At 33.5% G+C, this 17795-nt stretch overlaps 4 protein-coding genes across 7 annotated transcripts in view; 1 reads left to right on the forward strand and 3 right to left on the reverse strand.

Moving 5' to 3' along the window:
- The first annotated feature begins 1014 nt into the window (after positions 1–1014).
- On the forward strand, positions 1015–2090 carry LOC107671395 (free fatty acid receptor 2). The gene has a single exon (XM_016464308.1). It carries the CDS (start codon positions 1173–1175, stop codon positions 2088–2090), a length of 918 nt encoding a protein of 305 aa, XP_016319794.1. The 5' UTR covers positions 1015–1172.
- A 1495-nt stretch (positions 2091–3585) lies between these two features.
- lim2.5 (lens intrinsic membrane protein 2.5) lies at positions 3586–10060 on the reverse strand. 2 transcript variants are annotated; one of them, XM_016464409.1, is made up of 5 exons: positions 9844–10060; positions 5992–6184; positions 3973–4122; positions 3763–3889; positions 3586–3682 (listed from the first exon to the last, which is right to left on the reverse strand). In XM_016464409.1, exons 2-5 carry the CDS (start codon positions 6164–6166, stop codon positions 3640–3642), a joined length of 495 nt encoding a protein of 164 aa, XP_016319895.1. In that variant the 5' UTR covers positions 6167–6184; positions 9844–10060; the 3' UTR covers positions 3586–3639. The 2 variants fall into 2 exon arrangements, with proteins under 2 accessions (XP_016319895.1, XP_016319894.1); XM_016464408.1 differs by having other exon boundaries at positions 3586–3673; positions 3755–3889; positions 9844–10053.
- Positions 10061–11397: 1337 nt separating this feature from the next.
- Positions 11398–15823, reverse strand: LOC107671414 (V-set and immunoglobulin domain-containing protein 10-like). Its single transcript, XM_016464332.1, has 5 exons — positions 15804–15823; positions 14538–14691; positions 13286–13453; positions 12794–13020; positions 11398–11826 (listed from the first exon to the last, which is right to left on the reverse strand). Exons 2-5 carry the CDS (start codon positions 14671–14673, stop codon positions 11800–11802), a joined length of 558 nt encoding a protein of 185 aa, XP_016319818.1. The 5' UTR covers positions 14674–14691; positions 15804–15823; the 3' UTR covers positions 11398–11799.
- A 622-nt stretch (positions 15824–16445) lies between these two features.
- LOC107671471 (electron transfer flavoprotein subunit beta-like) overlaps positions 16446–17795 on the reverse strand; it is a 7885-nt gene continuing 6535 nt past the window's right edge. For all 3 annotated transcript variants that reach the window (XM_016464399.1, XM_016464400.1, XM_016464398.1), the window contains exon 7: positions 16446–16591. The gene's annotated coding sequence lies outside the window, so the exon portion shown is untranslated. The remainder of the gene's footprint in view (positions 16592–17795) is intronic.

The following is a 17795-nucleotide window of genomic DNA, read 5'->3' on the forward strand; positions in this document are numbered from 1 at the left end:
TTTGGGTCAAATATGGACTAACCCAACCGTTGGGTTACATTTTTACATTAAATTTTTAACCCAAAAGTTGGGTTAGTCCATATTTGACCCAAAGTTGGGTTGAAACAACCCAGCATTTTTTAGAGTGAATAATCCGTTTTAAACAAATACACTGTACTTTGGTCTTAAGTGTTAAAGTCACACTTTTAAAAAATCTGAATAAAATACTTATAAAACCTATAAAACAATACTATAAAATGTGTACTGGTCACTCACAGGACGCTGCATTAAAAAAGCAAATAATCAAATAAAATAATGGAATAAAATATTATTAAAAAATAATAAAATACAATAAACCATCAAATAAAATAAACCAAGCCACTTGGTTTTGTTATCTAATACAATGCTTTTGAAGACATTTGTAAATGTCTTATCGGGGTACTGATCACACACAGGATGTTGCACTGAAAAAGTAAAATAATAAAATAAAAATTAAATATAAAACACAATAAAATAAAAGGAAATGAAATAATAATAATAATAATATCAAAGCATGCCACTTGGTTTTGTTATTTAATACAATTCCTTTTAAGACATTTTTAAGTGTGTCTTTCATGTTCAGATATTTTTTAGAAAAAAAAATGTACTGATCGTGCATAGGATGTTGCATTAAAAAATACATGTAAAAATAACGAACGGAAAATAAATCAAGCCACTTGTTTTTGTTATCTATAATACAGTGACTTTCATGTCCAATTGCATTTTTGGAAAATGAAGTTGCATTGAAAATGCTAGCTAGCTAGCTAAATAACTAAATAAAAATGTATTAGATAACAAAATCAAGTGGCGTGGTTTATTATATATATATATGTGTGTGTGTGTATATATATATATTTTTTTATTTATTATATTTTATGTTTTACTTTTTTCAATGCAACTTCCTGTTAACGATCAGTGCGGGTTTTTTTTGTTTGTTTGTTTTTTTATGAAACTGAAACTCTGAATCATGGTTTCAGACCATTTAAGTGCGACTTACATGTCCAAATACATTTGTAAACCACTGTAGCTGTTCATTAGTGTTGGCCAAATCAATTATCAAAGTACCTATACGAGTGGCATTTTAACAATCATATACCTTGTTGGATAAATGTCAGTCTCATTTTGATGTTTTTCAGAGTTCGTTCACATGCAAAATGATAAACCACTGGGTGATTTTAGCCGTCTACATCCTGACGTTTCTGATCGGCCTTCCTGCCAATCTACTGGCTATTTGCACCTTCTTTAAGAAACTGGGTGACAAACCCAGTCCGAATGACATCCTGCTCTTCAACCTGACGGCTTCTGACTTGGTCTTCCTGCTCTTTCTGCCCTTCAAGATGTACGAAGCCGCCGTTGGCATGAAATGGTATTTATCCCAGACCCTGTGCTCCATTGCCTCCTATTTCTTTTTCACCACCATTTACACCAGCTCCCTGTTGCTCATGGCTATAGCCATTGACCGCTACTTAGGGCTGGCGTTTCCATTCAAGTACAGACTGTTGCGTAAGCCACTTTACGCTGCAGCAGGAAGCGTCATCATCTGGCTGGTCAGCGCTGCCCATTGCAGCATCGTCTTCATCACTGTCCACATTCCAGATCTGAACGCCACCCTTCCCAAAACGGTCTGCTATGAAAACTTCACAGAGCAGCAAAAGAAGATCTTGTTACCAGTCCGACTTGAATTCTTTGTGGTTATATACATGCTGCCGCTCTTAGTTTGTATCTTCTGCTATATCAACTGCATCTACATCCTGTACAGCAGGCCTCATATATCTAAAGAGAAAAAGCAAAGGGCCATTGGCATGGCGTTGTGCACGCTCACCATCTTTTTACTCTGTTTTTTACCCTACAACTTGTCTCATCTGGTGGGTTTCAGCAGCAACAACAGCCCGTCGTGGAGGTACTACACGCTCCTGCCCAGCACCCTCAACACCTGTCTGGATCCGTTCGTCTTTTACTTCTCATCCTCCACTTTCCGTGAAAGCAAAACTGTTTCTTTACTCAAGAAGTGGTGTTGTTTTACACAGAAGACTAAAAAGAGTGACACTGAACTTGTGACTGTGGCAGAATGAACCTTTTTTTGCATTTGAACATCAGTTATGTCATGACTCCATGCAAATTGCAAATCTATGTATTAATTTAATAACTTTAAATATTCATTCATTATTTAAGGATTGACACATTTAGCATAGTTATTTTTCAAAGTAGTACTAAAGTTTGGGGTTGTTAAGAATTTTTTTTTTTTAAAGAAAATTTAAGAAAGGCTGCATTTGTTTGATCAAACATACTGTAAAAATCTGAAATATTATTACAATTTAAAACAACTGTTCTCTACTTAAATATATTTTGAAATGTAATTTATTCCTGTGATCAAAGCTGAATTTTCAGCATCATTACTCGGTATCGCAAGATCCTTCAGAAATCATTCTGATTTGCTGCTCAAGAAAGTTTCATTAAAATATTCTGAACATTCAACCATTTCCTGTGGTGGTTTTGGAATGTATTTTTATTAACCAAGTTTCCACTATCACGGAAAATCAGAAATATCAGGGGGAAAAAAATCAAATCAAAAATCAGAAACAAGAAATATCAGGGAATTTTAAAATGGTAATTTTCAAGCCTGAAAATCTAATAGAAATGTCACATTAATAGCCAAAATGTTGAGAGTTTTACTAAATTATTATTAATCTTAAACATTTTCCTGGTCAGTTTATGGATATTATTAAGAAATTTTGAATATCAGGGAATTTTAAAACGTCATTGAAATTGATCAATCTTAAAAGTCATAGAAAACTCAAATTAAAAGGCAAAATGTTGAGAGTTTCACCAAAATATTATAAATATTAAACTTTTTCCTGGCTAATTTATGGATGTTGCTAATAAAATCTGAAAACTATATCAAAGAATTTTAAATTAATCTAAAAAAAATTACTACTAAAAATCAAATTACAAAAATTAAAAATTGTATTAAAATATAAAAAAAAAAAATTGTATTAATATAAAATATAGAATAATAATTTTAATCGTTTTTCTGTTTGTTTATTTCTAAATTAACAGTGAAAATGTTGAGAGCTTCATTAAAATATTCTGAATATTCAAAATATTTTTGATTTTTTTAATAACTCCGTTTCCACCATGCTGGAAAACCTAAAAATATCAGGGAATTTTAACATTTAATTGTCATTAAAACGCTTTAATTAAATTTCATTTTTAATTGTCATTTTAAAAAAGTTGTAGAAATGTCAATCTAACAACCAAAATGTTGACCTACCTTCACTAGTTTATGTCAGTCAGTAAATGAACAGAATGCCATCGAATGATGAGAATAATCTGAGATTTTATTTGAGAATTTGTCTCTCTGTGCATGACCAATCATTCAGTTTCATTCAGGATTGTGTGACTTATTTTTAATCTTAAATGTTCACCTGTTGGGATAGAGACTAAAGAAATCCTGCGGGAAAACCTGCAGAGGAAGAACGTGGCGTATTTTATCTTTCAGCCAACTTGCGCTGGTACTTTTTAAGTGGGATCAGATAACCAAACACCTGTATATATACACATTTAGACACTTGAGTGTTTGTTGCTCCTGCGTTTTAGCGAGAGCCGGCCACTCGGCGGCATTCATGCATCCTGTAGGCACACATGTAAAATATACCTGCAAAAACAAAACACACGTGTTAAATGAGATCAACAGGACATGCTGGAGCTCAAACTAAAATAATCCATCTTCACCGACCTGCAAAAAAGGTCATGTGCAGAGCGACCCAGCCCAGAATGTAGGACCATGAGAAACGCCAGTCGCTGAAACGCTTCCCGAGGAAGTTCACCGTCACCCCGGTGTAGATGGCCATAGCCAGCAGAACAAAGAGCGCTGGAGGAGACATGAATGAGAAGGTTTTTCATTATCAGTCTGTATAAGCATCCGTCAATAGCTCACTGAAGGGAAAGACTTACTGGAGATAAAAAACATGATCCCTGCAGCGAAGGAACGGTTGAATCGCTTAAAGGCGGAGAAGTGAGCGAAGGAGAGGATGCCTGCGATGATTCCCGCAAAACACGACATCGCTGAGAGGATCATGAAGGCCCGGGTTGCGTTCCAGTAAGCTGAAATGAGAGACAATTGCAGAAACAAAGAGAGAGGTGCTGGACACTTTGGCTTAGACTTATGGAGGAACATGGACTTTTGAACTTCACAAATTTGGGGAAACTGCAGTTAAAGGAGCAACGTTTAATGAATCACTGCAGCCTTTATGGTTAAAAGATAGAATAATAATGTTTTGGTTTGTTTAGTCCAATATTTGTAACTTTTCTTTAACTTTTCTATGAGGAAAAAATATAAATCTAGAATAATAATATTAAAGGGGACATCGGATGCAAAATTCACTTTTACATGATGTTTGCATATAAATGTGTCTTAGCAGTGTGTGGACACAACCAGCTTACAATGATACAAATCCATTCACTCCTTTTTTTTTCATCCCCAAAGAAAAGGTTTCTGAACAAGGGACAATTCAAGGCAGGTTTTGCTAAAAAGTTCAAACTCAAGGATGGATCAGCAGCACCCACTCTTCATGATCCAGCTGCACCTCCAAAAGAAGCAAGTCTCACACTTTTTTTTATGATTATTTGCATATCGCCTTTCCTCTTCCATGGAAGAGAGGGGCGGGGCGAGCAGAGCTCATTAGCATTTAAAGAGACATGCACTGAAACAGGTCACTGTGAACAGAGTGGATTTTGACAAGGTAAAAAGGGTGTTGTTTTACACGACCGTTGAGGAATTTGAACCAAAGTATGTTACAGACATTTAATGAAGACACTAAAGAATCATACCAACTTCTGGAAAATGGCCATCTGATGTCCCCTTTAAAATAAATGTAAACAACAAATTAAAAATAAATTTTTTTTTGCATATTTTTTATTTTATAAAAATAAAAAAAATTAATTAATTTATTAAAAAAACTAAAAGTGAAAATATTCTGAGTTTTGTTAAAACATTCTGGATATTCAACAATTTCCTGGGTTTGTTTGTTTACTTATTTAAGTAACAAAAATGAAATTGAAATGAATAAAATCTCAGTAAAGTCGTAGAAATGTTAAATTAACAGCCAAAATGTTGAGAGATTTACAAAAACATTCTAAATATTAAACATTTTCCTGGTTTGTTTATGGATATTGTTAAGAAAATGTGACCCTGGAGCACAAAAGCAGTCTTAAGTCGCTGGGGTATATTTGTAGCAATAGTCAAAAAAACATTGTATGGGTCAAAATTATCGATTTTTCTTTTATGCCAAAAATCATTAGGATATTAAGTAAAGATCATGTTCCATGAAGATATTTTGTAAATTTCCTACCGTGAATATATCAAAACTTGATTTTTGATTTGTAATATGCATTGCTAAGAACTTAATTTGGACAACTTTAAAGGCGATTTTCTCAATATTTAGATTTTTAGACCCTCAGATTCCAGATTTTCAAATAGTTGTATCTCGGCCAAATATTGTCATATCCTAACAAACCATACATCAATGGAAAGCTTATTTATTCAGCTTTCAGATGATTTATAAATCTCAATTTCAAAAAATTGACCCTTATGACTGGTTTTGTGGTCCAGGGTCACAAATGTGAATACGTCTGGGATTTTTAAAATGAATTTCCAGCGCTGAAAACATTGAAATTAATAAATCTGAATGAAGTCATATAAATGTCATGGACATGTCTATAATGAATAATTATCAATTAACACAAATGACTGAAAAAGTTATGGATATTAATTGGTCAAAAGGTGTGGGAATGCAAGAATCATATATATATATAAACAAAATAAATAAATATATAAACAGGAAACGGCATGTAACACATTGAATTAAATGTGAAATTTTTAAGCATGAAGTGAAATTTTGTAGGTTTTTGACTTTTGAAGTCGTTTTATTTAAACCTTTAAAAAATGATATTTGCAGTCAGTCTCTCACTCACCGATGCTGTCGGTCTGCGTGTAGCATTTGCCAGACATGCAGTATCTCCACAGGCCCTGGTGAGCGAAGCTGCCGGACAGTCTGTACTGCATCCAGTAGTCCGTCGCCGTGGAGACCACCAGCAGGATGTTGCCCACGATGGCACAGAATAAACCCCCTCCAATAAAGCTGTACATCCTGAGGAGCTAAACGCACTGACAGACACATTACAGTCAATTACACACACACACACACAGATGCTCATCATGCACAGTATATTCAGGTGAATCACGAAACAGGTCACTCTTAAAAATAAAGGTTCCAAAAGGGGATTTTCACAGTGAAGAACCATCTTTGGTTTCCTAAAGAGCCTTTCAGTGAACAGTTCTTAAAACAACCATTTTTTTCTTAGTGTGAAGAATATTTTAATAATCTAAAGAACACTCTTAAAGAGGCTATATGCAGAATTCAGAAACCCTTGTTATTAGTGACACCGGTGGCCGCTAAGTGAACCGCACACGTAGCGTACACGAGGCTGAACGTGAAGCACGGATCTGATTTACTAACAACAAAATTATTTTTCGTTCTTCTATGGAAGCCTGTTTCCGCCACTGAATAAAACAATTGAAAAAGTAATTGCGATTTTTTATATTTTTTTCACAGAATTGTGAGATATAAACTCGCAATTGCGAGTAAGTCCTAATTGTGAGATATAAACTCACAATTCCGAGAAAGAAAGTCATAACAGCAAGATATAAACTCACAATTCTGAGAAAAAAAGAGAAAAAATTCTGAGATTTTCGAGTTTAAATCTCGAAATTGTGCCTTTTTTCTCCATTGCGAGTTAAGTCAGAATTGTGAGATATTAACTCACAATTCTTGAGGAAATATCAGTTTTTTCCCCCCTCAAAATTGGACTTTATAACTCGCAATTGCGAGTTGATAGGCTCTCTCACAATTCTTATACAAACTCACATTTGCGAGAAACAAAATCAGAATTGCCAGTTTATATTTCACAATTCTGTGAAAAAACAATTGCGAGATAAAAAGTCACAATAACCTTTTTATATTTTTTATTCAGTGGCGGAAACGGGCTTCCATATTCTTCGCTTAGAAGTAAAAAGAAGTTGGAAATACCTTTGCATATAAATATATCAATAACAAAATAAACACACAACAAACATGACAGCAGTGAGAAAACAGCAGTTAAGAAAGCATCTAATCATACGTTTGCTCCAGCTCATATCAACAGATGAGGTCATTAAAATTACAGTTACGATAGTTTGAAGCATATTTTGCGACTATATACTATATGTGAGACTATAGTTTGAATTAATCCACTTTCTTTGCATGACATTACATGACATTACAGTAGCCTACAGAACGGCTCTCTCGGCATTATCCTGAACACTGTAAGCATTCATTTCACATGAGAGGCTTTTGATTTTCCAAGTGAAAACGTCCGGAGTCCTTCACATCAAAACCAGTCTACTCTACAAGTTGGGAAAGTTCTCGATTTTTAGGTTTGTTACAAACTGTTCACACATTGGCAACAAAAAAAAGCAACTAATACATGAAAATTCTCACATATAGCCTCTTTAAAACTAAAGGTAGCCTACAAGAACCTAAAAACCTTTCAGTGAAATGTTCTTAAAACAAACTTTTTTTCTTAGTGTGAAGAATTTATTATTATTTTTTTCACTATAAAAGAACCTTTTGTGGAATGGAAAGGTTCCATGGCTGTTCTTTTTTGAACCAATTAAGAACCTTTATTTTTAAGAGTGTTGTTATATTTCACTCTTATTTATTTCACAAAATAAATAAGAAATTCTATTATGAATTTTGAATATTTTTTTTGTATCATTAAGCCTTTTTTGAGCCTAAATATGCTTAATTGTATTGAAAATATTGTCACAATATAAAAATGTGAATCATTTATAAATATAGGCTGCAATTTACTTGTGTAAAATATTTTTATGTATTTATTGTTTTTTATTTTTTTTAGATTCTATTTGGTAGTTTGTAAGATTAAAGTTTCAAAATGCACGAACTGATAAAAAATGTCGCTTTGAAAAGAACAAAACATCTGCCATATATCTAAATTTGAGTATTAAATGTAGTGCACAGCTGTCATTAAAGCAGCTCTGATTCATTTACACAGAACCTAAAAAATATTTAACATTCTTTTACTATTTTGCCACAAAAATGAAAAGCATGAATACGTTTAATTCCTCACATAGTCAAATTTCCACCAGTTTGTACGTGCGTTTACAGTTTCCTGTGTTTTACACCCCACACCAGAATTGCACAAGCAAAACAGCGTCAGTAACTCGTACTTCAGGACACGTGATATCATTCACACAATGCCTATCTGCAATGCCTCACAACAATATGTAAACAATAGAGTTGAACACCATACACATGCAAAACAGCAGAGGGACAACAAACACACAACTGATGGAGAAATGACCACTTATCATTATCATCAGCATAAAATGTGATGAGAGGCCTGAAACATGCACTACATTATTAATATATGAATGGAGATGATTCAAGCTACACAAGCTCCATTTCACACATTATTGCTTTTCAAAATATGTATATGTTTAAATCACAAGTATGCTGAATTTTCAGCATTGTCACAGAGGGCGCTATAGCATAAACAGTCTTTACAGTTAGTTTACTCTGTCATGGCAGAGCAAAGTATGAAATGTTGAGTAAACATAAGTCTCTGGATGAATACGATGAACACATAATATGCATTTACAGTTTCTAGTCAGGATGCCAAACAGAAGCATCAGAGGTTAAAAGCAAAAGTGACACTTTTAAAGAGTCCTTTCGTTGATGTGACTAATGCTTATGGTTACAGAACTTCCTGCAGATTAAATCTGTGCAAACACCCACTCTAAACTTCCGCAAATATTGTTCAATGTTCAAAAAAACGTTTAGGGTAAAAGGACAGAAAATTTACATAAATGTATTTCAACACAATAGTGTACATGAAGCTTCTAAGTAACAAATAAATAAATAGATAAAAATAAAATATAAATAAAAATAAAATGTGGTATTACTAATAAAATAAATAGAAAGTGATATTAAGCATGTGAACTCAAAATAATAATTGAATAAATCAAATAAATGCTGAAATTTATATTCAATTAAATTTTTTTCGTTTGTTATTGATAATAAATTTAATTTTAAATTTAATTATTAAATATTTAAATTTAATTATTGATACATTTGTAATTAATTTGCAATTAAAGATTTTGCATTTAATTACAAAAGATTACTTTCTCTCCTCAATGTACATCACGTTTTTAATAAAGTATAAATTAAAAAAATATTTTTAAAGATTACATCAGTTTGTCCATCAATTTTCAAAAGTTCATTATTTTTTTAAATTGTTGCTAATATAATTTGTAAAGAAAGATTTTGCATTTAATTAAAAAATAATGTTCACTAATAGTGAAACTTCCGGTCACCACTATACAAGACTTCAAAAATGTTTTTAATAAAAATACAAATAAAAATACTTTAAAGAAGATTACATAATTTATCCATCAAATATCAAGAGTTCAATTCATTTTTTTTTTTTTTTTTTTAATTCCTAACAATACAATTTGTAAGGAAAGATTTTGCATTTAATTATTTAGCATTTAATTATAAAAGAAAGTGAAACTTTCAGTCCCCACTATACATGAAGACTTCAAAAACAAGTTTTTAAAGAAGAGTTCATCCTTTCATCCATCAAGTTTCAAGAGTGTGTTTATGGTTTGTTCAGTTTGGAGGGACTTCCCACTAGAAACTGCAATAAACTATCACATTGATCCTGAAAACCATCACAAACGTGACTTAATCAGGGAGGGATTCTTACCTGAGGTCTTCAGGATAAATGAACCTGCTTAAGTATTGACCTTCGTAACGTCAAAAAGGACCCATCAGGCTGAATTCCAAAAAGTTATCCTCTCTGCTTTTCTGTTGATGAAGGCAAAATCCTTTAAAATGGGCCACACAGAACAAATGCACTTGAGCTTGATGCTGTCTGAGGTACGTGACCGCTGCACGCCGGCCGGGTCCAAGCTTGGGGTTTGGAGGGGGAAGGCTCTTTTTGTTGTTGTATTGGCCGTTCTGGAACTGTGATGTGCAGAGGCTTGCAGTACTGCTGCGGTCAATGCAACATGCTGAAGCGCACACTTTCATTCAGCCGTGCATGTGGTGACACACTATGAGTGGACACATGATGATGTAGCTTCTGCCCATTTTCACTCACATCACATGTCCATGACTCTTTTTTTGACAGTGCCGCGATGACTTTGATGTGATAAATAAGAGATAAATTTTAAAATAGCTTCATATTAGTATAGTATAATATTATGTGCTGCAATAAAAATACAAGATCAGACAGTTTTAATATGAAAACCCTCTCAGATAATACCACAATGTAAAAAAAATGATTTTTTGAAGTTGTAAATAAAACAAAGATTAGAGGGCGTTTTATAAGAAAATACTATTATTTATACTTCTATAATACTTAGTAAAATAATAATATAGTAAAATAATACTTCTATTTAGCGAAGAACGCATTAAATTGATCAAAAGTGACAAGTGAAGACATTTATAATGTTACAAAAGATTTCTATTTCAAATAAAAGCTGTTCTTTTGAACTTTCTGTTCATTAAACAATCCTGAAGAAAAAAAAAAAAAGTATAATGGTTTCCACAAAAAATATGAAGTGGCACGACTGTTTTCAACATTGATAATAATCAGAAATGTCTCTTGAGCAGCAAATCAGCATATTAGAATGATTTCTGAAGATCATGTGACACTGAAGACTGGAGTAATGATGCTGAAAATTCAGCTTTGATCACAGGAATAAATTAAATTTGAACAGATATTCACATAGAAAACAGTTATTTTAAATTGTAATAATATTTCACAATATTGCTGTTTTTACTGTATTTTTGCTCAAATAAATGCAGCACGGGGTAAGCATAAGAGACTTATTTTCAAAAACATTAAAAAAAACAATCTTAATGATCTGAAACGTTTGAATGGTAGTGTATATTTGTAGTATGTATTTTTTCCTGAAGTGTGTCTGTGTCAAAGTAGTCATAATTAAATTTTTCCTGATTGCTTCCTCTATGATTCCGCACACATATGAAGTGCACAAACAGATAGCCTTCTCAGACAGCAGGTGAATACCAGTGGCTGTCTTGACAAGTATCCTTGTAAGCACAGTCGGTTGTTTTAAGTGAACGTAAACAGTAAAGAAAATATCAGATGTACATCAGTATAACGGATCCGTGCAAATCACAGCACACACTGGCCCAGCTAACAAAATCAAGACTTATAAAAGACAAGACTTGTAAAAGAGCATAATAGGACCCCTTTAATTTCTTTAAAAACAAAAAATCTTACTGAGCCCAAACTTCTAAATAGTAGTGCAGGCAGACAAAATGTGCCTTTATAAGTCAAAATAGTTTGTTTTTTTTGCGTTTTATCAAGTTTTTCAGTAGTATAGACATTTGAAATGTCAAAACAACCCATTATTGCTAATGATAAACTATAACGGATCCATACCCAGCAGTGTAGTGTCCACAGTTTTGTTGCCGAGAGGGTTGATGGCAGTGCAGGTGTAGGTGTTGAGGTCTGTAGTGACATTAAAATCATAAATAAACAGTTGAGTTGTGTTTGTACTGATCTGGTATTTGGGCCCAGTTTGCAAGAGGTTTCCATTCTTGGTCCAATGCACAAGGGCTTCAGGTGTGGCTTCAGTAGAGCAATGGATCACAACCAGCGTCTGTTCATTTTGACTCATGCTGGTTAAAATTACTGGGAGAAAATCCACAGGACCACCTGCAACATAATGCAATGGGATAAAGGTGCCATTCCAATGCCTTAAAGCATCCTAACTGAAACAATTTAAGTGAACAATTTGGAACACTGTATATAGGCAGCAACACAAATAGTGCTCCTCAAGCGCACTGTGTAGAAAACAATCCCATAATGCACTGCAACACACTAGGTGAAAAAAAAACTCAAGATGGTGGATTAATATATAAAGATAAATCAATGCATAAATAAAAACAAAATAAATAATAAAATAAAGTTAAAAATAATAATAATAAAAAAACTAAATACACAAATAACAAATAAAAATACAAAAAATTATTCAGGACTAATTAAAAAGTATTTCATTATTTATAAAATATTTAATTGAAAATAATCTTATTTGTTTTATGATGTCTTTTATCACTTTACTAATTTTCCTATTTTTTACTTTTTTTATTTTATTTATTTATTTATTTATAATTTCTGCAGGTTCGGGGAAAACAAAATGTATGAAGTAAAAGAAATGTTGATTATAAATAATATACAACATCAACCCAATAAGTGTGTGCAATGTATTTTTAGGCTTATTAAGGTATCATGTATCATAGCAAAACACAAACTAAACTTGCTTGCCATTATTGAAACCCAATCGATACATTTCAGTTCAGATGCTGTCCATGCAGACAGCACACATAAAATCTAATAGCAAAAGTAAGATTCTTACAACTAAATAATATTCATCATAACTAAATTTGAAATATGAATAATTCTGAACAAACAAATTAATTGCACTTGGTATCTACAGAATTTCCTTGCCATTTTAAGTTTAAATGTATGCTTATTTACTATTCATCATTTATTTATGCTAACTAATAATCACCATAAAATAACTTCTGAAATTACAAGGAAATTCCGCAGATTCCAAATGAAATTAATTTGCAACATAAGGATTATTATTTCAAATTCAAGAAAGAAACAGAGCATGACTTACGGGGAATGACACTGCATTGTGTCTGATGTTCAGCTTTACAGATCCGTTTAACCGCTGAATGTCATTTAGAGTCATACTGTAATTGCCGTATCCACTGGCATTCACACTCAGGCTGGGAAACGACTCTTGCGCTTCTGGAGCGCTGCCTGGCCACAGACAGAGGAACTGCAGCGCTGCGCCTCCATTCACAGCCTGTACTGAACACTGCGGCTCACCGCTGGGAGACTCTGACAATGATGGAAGGAGAAAAGAAATAAAAGCATCTCTGGCTTTCTAAAACCCTGTTAACTGGGGTAAAAATCACTAACGCAGCCATGAATGGATTACTGCTTTAACAAACACTGTCAGCAGAAAAGTATCAAGCCATTCAAAAGAATATTTACATGATGCACAACATCCTAACATGCTGGTATTCCCTTATTTTGCTTACAAAAATGACATTTAACGTGCAAACTTCTACCATAGACAATTATATTATAATTATTAACATACTGGTGAGATTGACTGTTCCTGTTGAAGACGTTGCGATGGACTCGCCATTGAAAAACCATGTGGCGGAGGGAGGCCCACCCTCGGCCTGAGAGGAGAGGAACAGAGACTCGCCCGAAACAAAGACTGCTTTTGTGGGACTGACCTTGAGAACTGGCATATCGGGTCCATCTAAGGGCAGCCGAAGAGGGAAAATAAGTGGTCGGAAATGAAACGGGCTACTGTTGGGAAAGACTCATAAAGAAATAGTTCAGGCAAAAATGCAAATTTACTGAAAATGTGCTCACCCTCAGGCCATCCAAATTGTAGATGAGTTTGTTTCTTCCTCAGATTTGGATAAATGTAGCATTGCATCACTTGCTCACCAATGGATCCTCTGCAGTGAATGGGTGCCGTCAGAATGAGAGTCCAAACAGCTGATAAAAACATCACAATAATCCACAAGTAATCCACACCACTCCAGTCCATCAGTTAACATCCTGTGAAACAAAAAGCTGCATGTTTGTAAGAAACAAATCCATCAAGACGTCTTCAAACCGTTGCTTCTGGCCAAAATATGAGTCCATAATCCATAACAACACTTTCTCCGGTGTTGTCTCTCACATCAAAATCCACCCACATGTTTGTTTAGAGCTGTTTTGGCTTGTAAACGGTGCTTGATCTGCATCATTAAGGAATTTTAACTTTAAATCATCGCTTCTGGCCAAAATACCAGTCCATAATCCACAATAATGCTTCCTCCAGTGAAAAAGCCCATCCATTGTTGTCCTCTCACCTCAAAATCCACCAACATATTTGTTTAGAACTTGCTTTGGACTGTTTTCGCTTGTAAATTGTGTTTGATCTGTGCATATTTCAGACAAGAAGACTTTTTCACTGGAGAAAGCAATATTATGGATTATGGACTCATATTTTAGCCCGAAGTAATGGTTTGAACTAACGTCTTGATGGATTTGTTTCTTACAAACACACAGCTTTACACTTCTCCAGATGTTAACTGATGGACTGGAGTGGTGTGGATTATTGTGATGTTTTTATCAGCTGTTTGGACTCTCATTCTGATGGCACCCATTCACTGCAGAGCATCCATTGCTGAGCAAGTGATGCAATGCTACATTTATCCAGATCTGAGGAAGAAACAAACTCATTTACATCTTGAATGTCCTGAGGGTGAGTACATTTTCAGCAAATGTTCATTTTTGCCTGAACTATTCCTTTAAATGAACGTAGGCTACAGTAATGATCATATACTCACACAGCACTATGATGTTCCTGTGATGCATGTCAGAGCTGAACGGATTGGTTAGTAATACAGTGTAGCGGCCGGTGTTGTTTCTTCCCGCTGATGGAAGAAAATGGATGGTGAGATCCATTTTTTTACTGGAGCCCATTTAAGAACCACTGCACCTCTTTGACAAGGAAAGAGAGCCAAGGAATCAAAAATTCATGGAAATGAATCACATTTACCAACTCTAACAATGTTTTTGCTACTGAAGTTGAAATCAAAGACATTTGACGCATGTGTAATGAAGCAAGAAACAATAGCTAAATAATACATGATAGTCTTTAGGAATGTTAAAATCAAAAGTGCATTAAAATAATTGAGTCACTTAATTTTATTCACAAATATATAATGAATATTCAATTGTACTGCCCTGCTTTACATAGTAAGGCTTTAATAATTTCATTAACAAACAATACGAAACATAATTACATCAAATAAATGCTTAACATCATTAGTTCATGTACATACCAGTGTCATCTTAGTATTTTTTTAAATACTATTGTAGTTTTTATTTATATTTTAAAACTGCTTTATATCCGTTTTCATTTTAATTTCAGTGAAAGTTTTAGTAATTTTGTTCTGTGTTTGTCATATTCATCTATATAGTTTTATTCATTTTTATTTCAGTTTTAGTTATTTAAGCACATCAAGTTAAACTAAATGAAAATAAGAAACGTTGCCTTGGCAACTGGTTGAAATGAAGAAAACAAAATTCAGTTAACGTTTATTTTATTTCAAGTAACAATGGTTTTAATTTTAGTTTTAGTTAACTATAATAACCCTGGTACATGTGGCACATTTTAGTCATTTATTTCTCATTCACATGAACCACTGATTGTTAAATCAGCATATAATGTTTGTGAAAGATTCATTAATTAAAGTTATTATATATTATAATTATCAGCTGACCTGTTTTTTTTTTAAATACCAATACCACACGAACAAGACGGATAAGAAAAATATAGAAAATAAGAAGTTGTAAATGAACACTTATTTCACAAAACATTTACCCAATTCACAAAAAATGATGTAAATAAATATAAATAAAGAAATGAAATAAAATAAATTAAACTACTAGATTTTGTTAACTGGCCAACCAGGAACTGTTATCAATCATTACAGATGAACTCAAAATAGCCAAATCATGTTGATCAATTAGTCTGTCCCTAATTAATTATAATATGTTACCACCCATGTTCTCCACACTCACAGTAAACAAAGAGGTAAAGTGCTGACCTTTGTGTACTCAATACTTGGTAGGGGCTCCTTTTGCTTTAATTACTGCCTCAATTCGGCGTGGCATGGAGGTGATCAGTTTGTGGCATTTTTTTGGTCTCTTGTTTGTCTCTGCACTTTAAACCGGGATAGAAAAAAGTATTGTAACATTGCAATCATTCCACTGCAGCTTTAAGAGTGGAACAATTTAAAAATTAAAATAAAAAAATCCCATTGCACAGATACCCCCCCCCCCCCATTAATGAGACTTACAAGAAACAATAAAATGCATATGAAAAAGACAACTTTTATTGTCATCAAATGATACTGTACAATCAGAACTCATTCAGAGGCGCTTGTGGTAATATGCTTTACTCTCTCGTTATGCTGTGAGACACTGTCCTATTAAAAATGATGATCATCTTTAAACAACATAACTGAAGTACACTGATAACATGTTTTTAATTACACAATTAATGACAGGAAGCACAGAAAAGGTCTGTTCTGATTTTGAGTGAATGTATCAATGAAACAAACTTAATGGCTTATTAGTGCATTCAAAAGTGTTCCCTACAATATTGATGTACTTATAACTTATACTTATATATGCACTGAATAACTGGCGAGGCCTCGCTGGGATGGACGGGTGTTGATGGATAAGTGTCTCTCAGCATCCACATGAACATAAGAGTCAGAAACACACAGGAGCAGGTACTACATGAACTACATGGGTCTGGTCTGGACTTGTGACAGGGCCGAACCAGACTTTACTGGCCTCAAAGTCTGCTCCATCACCAGTGATGAAAGACCTAGAGAAAAAAAAAACAAAGCAAGACAGAAGAATATGTGAATTACACACGGCCTGCATCTTAAACAGTAAAAAAAACACCTAATTTGATGATGCTGAGTTCAAAAATATCAATGAAACTTTCAATCACATATAGTTTTTTTTTTTCACAAAAGAATATTTTTCAACTTATATACATGTATCAGCTTTAATGCACTTACCAAAATAACAAAATAAATTGTTACATTTTATTGACAAAGTAGTATTAAAAATGTATCATTTAACTTACAATCTGCAAAGGACTGGAAAAAGTGGAAATCAGGACTAGGCATAAAATAATGTCTTCAGAATCATTCACAGATGTGAAAATGAGCTGAGCATTGAACAAACAGTGGTAAGTTATCTCAGATGAAGACAGGAATCATGTCTTTGTGGCAGTTTGGCAGGAGAATACAAGACTTCTTCACCTTACAAATGGTTATCGAATGCAAAAAAAAAAAAAATCTGTAAGAAACATGCATTGGAATTCATTCAGCAAATATGATGCAGGACAGTTTTATATACACCATCCTGCATCATATTTGCTTTGTCATGTATTTCTAATTCTTAATATTATTAAGAATTAGAACTACGTGACATTTTTATTCATTTTACTTTTAATTAAACCAAAAGGGGGCGACTTTCTGCTTGTTCAATGCAATCTAGCGTAGCGTGCTCTCCCTGCTCTCATCCATGCTAGGCTGAATCCAAACTGTATGCTAATTGTCAATCATCTTTGACGATAGTGGTCCTGACAGAAATATATTTTTCTAGGACTCATGTTTTGCTTCATTTTATTTATTTGTGCAAACAAATCATTTTTGAGAAATGTTATTAAGGCGCATGTAAAGGCACAATATGTACGATTTTTTTATTAAAATATCCAAAAACCACTAGAACAGTGTTACATATTTTGCTGACTTGTGTACTTACATTATCCCAAATGTTGGTTCCCAACACTGCCTTTGTTTATCAGTAAACCAGATGGGTGGTCTCTGCGTGTTTCCAAAATCATATCCCCACACAACAGGTTAGACAAGCTCAAATCTTGACATAAATAGACAAATAATTGTTGCCCATTACAACAGCATTGATCTTCTCTGTTGGAAAAACAATACAGGTGCATCTCAATAAATTAGAATGTCATGGAAAAGTTCATTTATTTCAGTAATTCAACTCAAATTGTG

Source organism: Sinocyclocheilus anshuiensis, unplaced genomic scaffold (assembly GCF_001515605.1).
Source record: "Sinocyclocheilus anshuiensis isolate Anshui unplaced genomic scaffold, SAMN03320099.WGS_v1.1 scaffold552, whole genome shotgun sequence".
In the NCBI taxonomy this organism is placed as follows: domain Eukaryota; kingdom Metazoa; phylum Chordata; class Actinopteri; order Cypriniformes; family Cyprinidae; genus Sinocyclocheilus; species Sinocyclocheilus anshuiensis.

Coding starts and splice junctions, on each gene's coding strand:
- LOC107671414 (XM_016464332.1), bottom strand. CDS start 14,673: ATGGGCTCCAGTAAAAAAATGGATCTCACCATCCATTTTCTTCCATCA. Junction 13,021..13,285: donor AGGAACAGTCAATCTCACCA/GTATGTTAATAA, acceptor CATCATTGTCAG/AGTCTCCCAGCGGTGAGCCG. Junction 11,827..12,793: donor ACAATGCAGTGTCATTCCCC/GTAAGTCATGCT, acceptor ATTATGTTGCAG/GTGGTCCTGTGGATTTTCTC.
- lim2.5 (XM_016464408.1), bottom strand. CDS start 6,166: ATGTACAGCTTTATTGGAGGGGGTTTATTCTGTGCCATCGTGGGCAAC. Junction 3,890..3,972: donor GATCATGTTTTTTATCTCCA/GTAAGTCTTTCC, acceptor TGTCTCCTCCAG/CGCTCTTTGTTCTGCTGGCT. Junction 3,674..3,754: donor GCACATGACCTTTTTTGCAG/GTCGGTGAAGAT, acceptor TTGTTTTTGCAG/GTATATTTTACATGTGTGCC.
- LOC107671395 (XM_016464308.1), top strand. CDS start 1,173: ATGATAAACCACTGGGTGATTTTAGCCGTCTACATCCTGACGTTTCTG.